This window comes from Gavialis gangeticus, unplaced genomic scaffold (genome assembly GCF_001723915.1).
Source record: "Gavialis gangeticus isolate Ggan-Ray unplaced genomic scaffold, GavGan_comp1, whole genome shotgun sequence".
In the NCBI taxonomy this organism is placed as follows: Eukaryota; Metazoa; Chordata; order Crocodylia; family Gavialidae; genus Gavialis; species Gavialis gangeticus.
In genome coordinates this window covers 75008655-75017031 of record NW_017729022.1, presented here as the reverse complement: position 1 = coordinate 75017031, position 8377 = coordinate 75008655, and the positions used below count along the sequence as shown (strand labels likewise).

Sequence of the window (8377 nt, the reverse complement as noted above, 5' to 3'; positions counted from 1 at the left end):
TGCATATTAAAGTCAAAGCATTTTCCTGTGGAAATCTATAGATTCTTATTTTCATTGCTTTTTTTTTTTTTTTTAATATGTATTTCCCCCCTCAACCTAAATTTTCTGTGCTACCTCAAGAAAACTTTTCCTTTTACATGCATGTGGAGCTGAGGTGGCCTGCATTTTTATTAACTGAACTGACCTTGGAAACAAAAATCCACACTGAAAGGATTGGGGAATCCTTTTACTCAGGCCACTATTCTACAATCAGTTTCCAAAAATTGAGAAAATAGGAACTTTTGTTCTACTAAGGGCCCTATATAAAACCAGATTTTTTTCAGTCCATCTGTTTTCTATTTCTTTTTCTGTAATCTATTTGCTGTAATTACAAATCTTCTGCACTCTCACAGGGAAGTACAGTATAAAATGACAAACAAAACAAACACCCCTTTAAAATTCATGTTTCCTTAAGCAGGATGTCTGGGTTAGGAATCTGTCAAGATACTACAAATAGTTGAGAGGTTTTTCAGGACTTTAAAGTGAATGGCTATCCTCTTGAGAGGCATGTTGTTAGCTTGAGGTAAGGAGTGAGACTCTCAGTCTTCAAAAGTGAGGGCTTTTCCTCACTGGAATAAAGCAGAAGAGAATGCATATGCACATAAGAAACTTACTTTATTTATTTGAAGCTTTTTTCTTAAAAGAGGTTTTTGAAGTAACTTCTGAATCCACTAATCATCTTTCACTAAATCCTGATTGTTAAACATAGCGTTACTACTTTCACAGTATTTTGTTGGGACAGAACTTATTCCAATGCCACAAGTCCAAATCTATGACTCCAAAGCCAAATGAAAATGGTCTACCATAAAGCAAACATTTTGATCTAGAAGGAGGCCTAAACTGCCATTCAAGATATATAAATCAATAACTCCATTTTATTTTTAGAGACTTCATATTCTCAAGGAACGGGATATTTAGCTGAAAAGGTTTGGACGCATTAGTAGTTTAAATGCAACTATCTTTCAATAATTGGAAACAAAGTTTAAAGAGACAAGGTAGAGGTAATACAATTCATGCTTTAATTCATATTATCTAAAAAGTCTCCCCTTGAAATGAAAGCTCCACATTTAATACTAGGTAAGTTTGAACAAATCCCCACTACTGAGTTGAGAGAATGCCTTTGGGTATGCTTTATTCTCAGTATTCATCATGGAAGGGATACTCCGGGTGGTCCTTCCACCTGTAGTGAGATTTCAGATAAAAGAAGAAAAAGAGAAAAGATACAAGGTGAAACAAAATATTAACATAATTTGCTGCAGCTACATAATGACTTGCACAGATCTGGTTGCAGTTACCTGGGCACTAAAGGAGTATGTAGTGTTACTAGGAGCAAACAAATAGGCTTAAGAAAAAAGGATGGTTAATGTACTAATGGAGTCCTTAAAATTTGAAGCTGACAAATGGGAAGTTATCACATGCTCTTCACTGACTTGTATAAAATGATTTGCAGGACAGCATGTATGTGTCTGCTTCGTTCACTGTGGGCCAGTATTCATTCCAAAGAATGCAACATTGGCACTAACAGTTTGGTGGGCAAGCTGGAGACACGGAAAAAGTGAACTAACCTTTTTTGCCACTACAGCTGGTCCCTCTAAATTAGGGGAGGGCAAGCTACCCAGAAGATTGCCTTACTTGTCTTGTGGTTGGCAGTTTGTTGTTGTACTTGTGTTAAGAGAGCCTAATTCTATGAATTTTGCAGAAAATAGGGACAAATCTGTATTATTCCAGTTTTATGCAGAAAATATTCTTTCAGTGCTTGGTTGATAAATGGTTGTAATGCCCCTCAGCTGGCATCTAAATACTGGTCAAACTTGGGGAAGAGTCAAAAACAACAGTTCTTTTAAAAAAAAATCTGCATTTCTTCAGCTTATGATGTTTGAACTGGCATGGGCAGGCCTGGTTTGGCTTTGTCTTTTTTTCCACGGGGTTTCTGCATCCAAAGCAGACCTGGCTGTCTTAATTAAATCGCAGTGACTCAGCCTGGGTGTGGAAGCCCTGCTTAATTAATCGTGAGACAAATGGAGTGGTTGCAAGAAAACTTTGAAGTGACCCAGTTAAGATGAAGGGGGATTGCAATTAGTTTTAAGTCTATTTTGACTGTCAAGGCCACTACAAACAGTGTATATCTAGGAAAGTTAAACAGGTCCAGGATCTTTATAAAAAAACCCAACAACAGCAGAGTCAACTGTAGGTAAGCACAAGTATCTTCTAGGTTTCCCTTTTTAGTCTCAGAAAATCTGGAGGACAGACTACACTGCCTGTCTTCCTGCTGGCTATGTAAAAAAAAATTTTTTTTCTCAGAACAAAGTGGATAATGACCCACAAGTGCTGACCTAACCAACAATTCCTAAAAGCATGAAGTTTAGGCAGCTGCCAAATTATGAGGGTGCTCTGGGGTCATGTGATGGCTCTGCAGCAAAATTGACAGCACAGCACAACATCTGACACTTAATGCAGTCAGGAAGCCTGGTCTATAGCATAGAATGGGAAGAGAATGGGAGCTTGAGATATCTCAGGCAGACCTGCATTCATGTCAAAATGACCCTAAAAAACTTCAATTTTCCAGCAGAAAAACAAAGGCTTTTTTAAGAAGGTGAAAATCCCTTTGAATAGGGTTTAGATTTGCTGCCAAATACCTGCAAAGTTCTAATTAAAGGTAAGTTAGCACAGTATCTTATTACTATGGGTTTACTTATGACAACAGAATGAAGATGCTTGTACAAAACGATCTCAAAAAGGCCTGTCTTTTCAATTTTTGTTTGACATTTTCACACGGAAACTGTAGTACTGGATGAGATCAGGACTAGTCCAATATGTAGGCTGAAATGGGACTGGCCTTCAGATGCTTCAGAAAGGTGTAAGAACGATCTTACCAGGTGAACATGAGGTAAATCCACCCTTTCTATGCTAGGCTCATTTTGTTCCAATTATTCAACCTTGAAGTTTAGCCTCTTTCCCCCCAAATCTGGTAATTTTATGAATAATATTATGGTGGTCATAAGTATTCAGTTTTTCTTGAATGTTCCAAAGGGTTCAATTTATTTCTGCATTGTGAAATAAATATTAATACATGCAGAGAAACACATACTTGCTTCTGTCAGTTTTGATTTTCCCAGATGTTAACTGCATTGCATATTTCATGGGCATCCCTAACTTTACTGATCGAAAATAGTTCAGCATTTGAGCCAAGATTTACTTTTCATGATAATTCTCGCTATACGCTTGAACAATGTCTACAACCTAAGATTTTTATCTAATAGCAGTTGCAAACAATTTCTAATAGTGGTTACATTTAAGAATTTCCAGGACAAATTGTGGAGAGAGAACAGTTCATTAGAAATGTCCTGCAAGTCAACTGCGTGGCTATCCCCAGATTTAGTGACTTGTATCTCAATGAGTAAAGAACACTGCTGAGATTTTAGTGCAAGGTGAACTGCACAAGGGGCACTTTTAATCTACCTCATCTTTCCCTTCACATTTTAGAGAGAGGCAGTCCTCTGCGTTTATCTGAAGCTGGACAGCGCAGTGGGGCACCTTTATAGACTATCTTACTCCTAGAGGTGTGAGCTATAACTTATGAAATGGCAAAGGGAAGTGCAGCCTCTGAAAGCTCATACCTCCTTGAATGAGGCAAAATGTCACACTGCCCTACCTTTTATGACATCTTGGTAATAGCAATGTTTATGTAAGTGGTCAGTTTTATTTTTGTGACTTAAGCTTGTTCAACATTGTGAAGGTTCTATAGATCTTGCAGTCCTAAAGTCTGTATTGCTCTTTGTCACATCATTCTTATCAAGAGACAAAGAGCTAATCCAAGAAGATAATAAAAAGGATGGAGGGATAAAAAAATAGAACTAGAGTAATTGCAGAATCTCCATTTCTGGAAGTTTTCACAAGCAGGCTAGACAGACACTTGTTTAGTCCATATGAAAGGGCCTGTCTTGAGCAGGAGGTTGGACTACATGATCTCATGAGGTCCCTTCCAGCCCTACTTTCCTATGAATTGGGTCTGTCTGAAACTTGACAGTTACAGTAATACTACTTTGGGTGCTAAGTTTCAGACCACAGGCATGGTCAGCACTTGGAGGGGAGCAAGAGGACATGGTTTTAGAGGTTTAGCAAGCTACATTCTTTCTGCTCTGTCTCATAGGAAGGTATGACTCAGGGCTGGACAGCACGAAAAGTAATCAATTTCACAGGAGGTTCAGCAACCAAATTTCTTACCCCTTACTGTAATTGACAAAGGCTAGAGTTAGCAAATATTCATGTTCCAGCCTGATGCTAGTCTGAGTGATTTATACATATTCATTCCAAGTTTCAAGCAGTAATTCCTAATTCCTTTTTGTCCTAACCTGTTGTTTACAGTGGCTTAACTGCATACAGTAACATTAGTTTTCCAATTCAGAGGTGACAACACATTGCATCTATGACTGAAGTGCAAAGTATTTTGGGATGCTTTAAGTAAAAACCACCATTCAAATGGAAAAATGATATCACCATGGAAAGATTATTAATTTGAGATTTGAGTTCTGACACCCATTCCTGTGATAATTTCTGAGTGGCTCCCTTCCCAAGTAAACTGTCCTGTGCTCTTTACCCAACTGGAACAATCACCCGGGTGTAAGCCTGCTGCGCCCCCATGAGCCCAGGGACCCCAGCTGCGACCCCAGGACCCCTGACAAGCCCCGGCCTGCTGGCAGCTAAGCAGGGTCCTGTGGAGGGAGGGATCTAGCCAGCTGGGAGCGGGCTAAGTGGACCGAGGAGGGTCATGCCGCCTCCCCACCCCGGGCTCTTACCTCGCCCAGCCCCCCAGGGAGCTGCGTGACCAGAGTCTCGTGAACAGGCTGCGGAAAGAGGCATGCTCCTGAGCGCGGCACATGAGTTAGCACAGGAGGGCAAGTGGGAGGGCCTGAGGCCCTGGCTGTGCGCCCCCCAGAGTAAGCAGTCCCAGCCACAACCAGCCTACTAGCGGCATGACGTGTATGGACATGCGCCGCACCCTGAGGGTCCCCTCGGGCTCTGCAGCCCCCTACTCTGGCACCTTAGAGACGGCCACCCAGACGGAGCCCATGGTTCCAGGCTCCATGCAGACTGAGCCTTTGGCTCTTGGCTGCAGGGGCTGCCCATGCCTTTTTCAGGTTCTGGGGCCCAGGAGCATGGCCACCTCCCCTTGTGGGGTCTTCTCCCTACTGGGGTCTCTGGTGCACCAGCTGGAGGAGCTCCAGGTCACAGTCCAGAGACTGCGTGTCATCAGGGACTGTAAGCAGGAGATGGACTCCTACTGCCAGGCCCTTCTCCCCCGGGAGGCGGAGGGTAGACCATGGTCTTCCTCCAGGACAAGGGAGGACCTGGGGACCACCCATTCTGTCCAGCCATGGGGTTGGACCAAGGTAGTCAAGGGCCCCAGGGCCTGCTGTACCAAGGTCCCTGCACTGGAGCTTTGCAACAAGTATGAGCCTCTTGCAGCCCCAGCTGAGCCTGCTGAGTTGCCAGCTCCCACAGGCAACACAGAGGACACTGTAGCTACCATCCCCACTCTCCCCAAGACCAAATGCAAAGTGTTTGTTGTGGGAGACTGCATCCTGAGAGGGCAATCTGCCACCCCGACCCCTTAGCCCCGGAAGTTTGCTGCTTCCCGGGGGCCCGCATCCGTGACATTGCGGACAAGACCCCTAAACTCCTCCAGCCCACAAACCACTATCCCATGCTCCTCATCCATGTGGGCACCAATGCCATAGCTTGGAGTGCTCCTAGCTGGGTCATGAGGCGCTTCAGGGATTTGGGTGTGGGGCTAAAGGGTCGGGAGGCACAGGTGGTATTTTCTTCGATCCTCCCAGTCTCGGGATATGGGCTGAGGAGGGAGAGCAGGATCCACATAGACAGACAAAGACTGCAGCGCTGGTGTCATTGGGAAGGCTTTGGCTTCCACGACCACAGCCTGCTTTTTGGAGAGAGAGGCAGTGGCTGTTGGGAAGGGATGGCCTCCACCTCTCTCCACTGGGGAGGAGGCTCTTCTCAGCTAGACTGGCTGACCTGCTCCACCAGGCTTTAAACTAAGCCTGCCGGGGGCTGGGGGGACTACTGCTGCTGCTGGCCCACCAAGTGGCCCTTGCAAAGCCAGCAGGCCAAGGCACATAAGGGATCCCAGCCCTGGAACAAAATGTAAGCAAGGCAAGAGCCCCTAAGGGGACACTTGTGTGTCTATACACAAATGCCAGGAGCCTGGGGAATAAACAGGAGGAACTTGTTCTCCTCCTAAATGCAAATAACTACGATGTCATTGGGATAACAGAGACCTGGTGGGACTCTGCCCATGACTGGACCACGGGTATAGATGGCTATACCCTGTACAGGAGGGATCGAGTGGACAAAAGGGGTGGGGGCGTAGCTCTCTATATCAAGGAAAGTTACGCGTCCCTGCAAGCTGACATTGGCACCCACGGTGGACGACTTGAGACCCTCTGGGTTAAAATCCATGGGGAACATGGCGCAGGGGATACTATGGTGGGGATCTACTACAGACCCCCTACCCAGAGTCAAGACCTCAACCGGGGGTTCACCAGGGAATTGGCTGAGGCTGCACAATCCTGGGGTATGGTTGTCATGGGAGACTTTAACTACCCAGATATCTCATGGGAGGAGTGCTTGGCCAAATCCGAGCAGTCGCAAAGCTTTGTCTCATGTGTGGATGACCTCTGTCTGACGCAGGAAGTCTATGGGCCGACAAGAGGTAAAGCGCTGCTCGACCTTGTACTGGCAACTGGGGATGACCTAGTTGGCAACCTAACAGTTGAAGGGAAGCTGGGTGACAGTGATCATGAACTGATCACCTTCACCATCTGCCGTAAAGCTGGCAAGTCAGTCAGTTGTACAGAAGTCCTTGACTTCAAGAAAGCTGACTTTGACAAGCTAAGGTGCCTTGTCAGAGAGGCCCTAAAAGGCCACAACCCAATGGAGAGGGGAGTTCAAGACGCATGGATGCTCCTCAAGGAAGCAATCCTGGATGCGCAAGCAAAGTCCATCCGATCTCGGAGGAAAGGCAGCAGGAGGGCACAGCAGCCCCCTTGGCTCTCCAGGGAACTGGCGGACCTTCTGTGCCTTAAAAGGAGGACCTATAAAGGATGGAGGACTGGAACCGCCACCAAGGAGGAATACTCTGCGTTTGGTCTGAACTTGCAGAGAGCAAATCAGGAACGCCAAGGCTGTGACTGAACTCCAGCTAGCTACAAATATCAAGGAAAATAAAAAGTCCTTTTTTAGATATGTGGGGAGCTGGAGGAAAAGCAAGGGCAACATTGGACCCCTGCTAAACCAGATGGGACAACTGACAACTGACGCCCAGGAAAAAGCTAACTTGCTAAATGGGTACTTTGCGTCAGTTTTCCATCAGCCCCGTGGGGTGGCCCAGCCCACTACGGGTCGGGGAGGCCTGGGTGAGGGAGATTCCTTGCCCTCCAGCGAAGCTGACCTCGTGAAGGAACACCTCCACAGGCTGGATACCTTCAAGTTAGCCAACCCTGATGGGTTACACCCAAGGGTATTCGGGGAGCTGGTGAGCATCATAGCTCAGACCCTGGCATGGATCTTTGAGAGCTCTTGGCGCTCTGGTGAAGTGCCCGATGATTGGATGAGGGCCATTGTCATGCCTATTTTCAAGAAAGGGAGGACAGTAGATCCGGCAAACTACAGGCCCATCAGCCTGACCTCTATCCTGGGGAAGGTCTTGGAAAAGATCATCAAGGAGGCCATCCTTAACAGGCTAGCTGAAGGCAATATCCTGAGGATACCCAGCATGGGTTTGTTGCGGGTAGGTCTTGCTCGACCAATCTCATTTCCTTTTATGACCAGGTGACTCATCACCTGGACAAGGGGGAAGAGATAGATGTCATATACCTCAACTTTAAAAAAGCCTTTGATCTGGTATCCCATGATCACCTCTTGGTTAAACTTGGCTAACTGCGGCCTTGAAGTCACCATGATCCGCTGACTGAAGAACTGGCTCTGCGGTAGGACCCAGAGGGTTATGGTCGATGGGAGCCAATTGTCTTGGGTGGGCTGTGACCAGTGGGGTCCCATAGGGCTCTGTCTTAGGGCCTATACTGTTTAACATCTTCATCAACGATGTGGACATTGATGTCAGAAGTGGACTGGCCAAGTTCACCAATGACACCAAACTCTGGGGTAAAGCATCCACACCTGAGGATAGGAGGGTGATCCAGGCAGATCTGGACAGACTCATGAAATGGGTGGATGAGAACCTGATGGTGTTCAACACCGAAAAATGCAAGGTTCTCCACCTTGGGAGGAAAAACCTGCACCATGCCTATAGGCTCGGCAG

At 46.0% G+C, this 8377-nt stretch overlaps 1 protein-coding gene across 1 annotated transcript in view; it reads right to left on the bottom strand.

Annotated features, from left to right (window-relative positions):
• Window positions 1–635: 635 nt before the first annotated feature.
• The window catches only part of AKR1D1 (aldo-keto reductase family 1 member D1), a 52594-nt gene continuing 44852 nt past the window's right edge, over window positions 636–8377 (bottom strand). Inside the window, exon 9 of the mRNA XM_019515398.1 lies at window positions 636–1219. Coding sequence (XP_019370943.1) covers window positions 1177–1219 — 43 coding nt within the window. The 3' untranslated portion in view covers window positions 636–1176. The remainder of the gene's footprint in view (window positions 1220–8377) is intronic.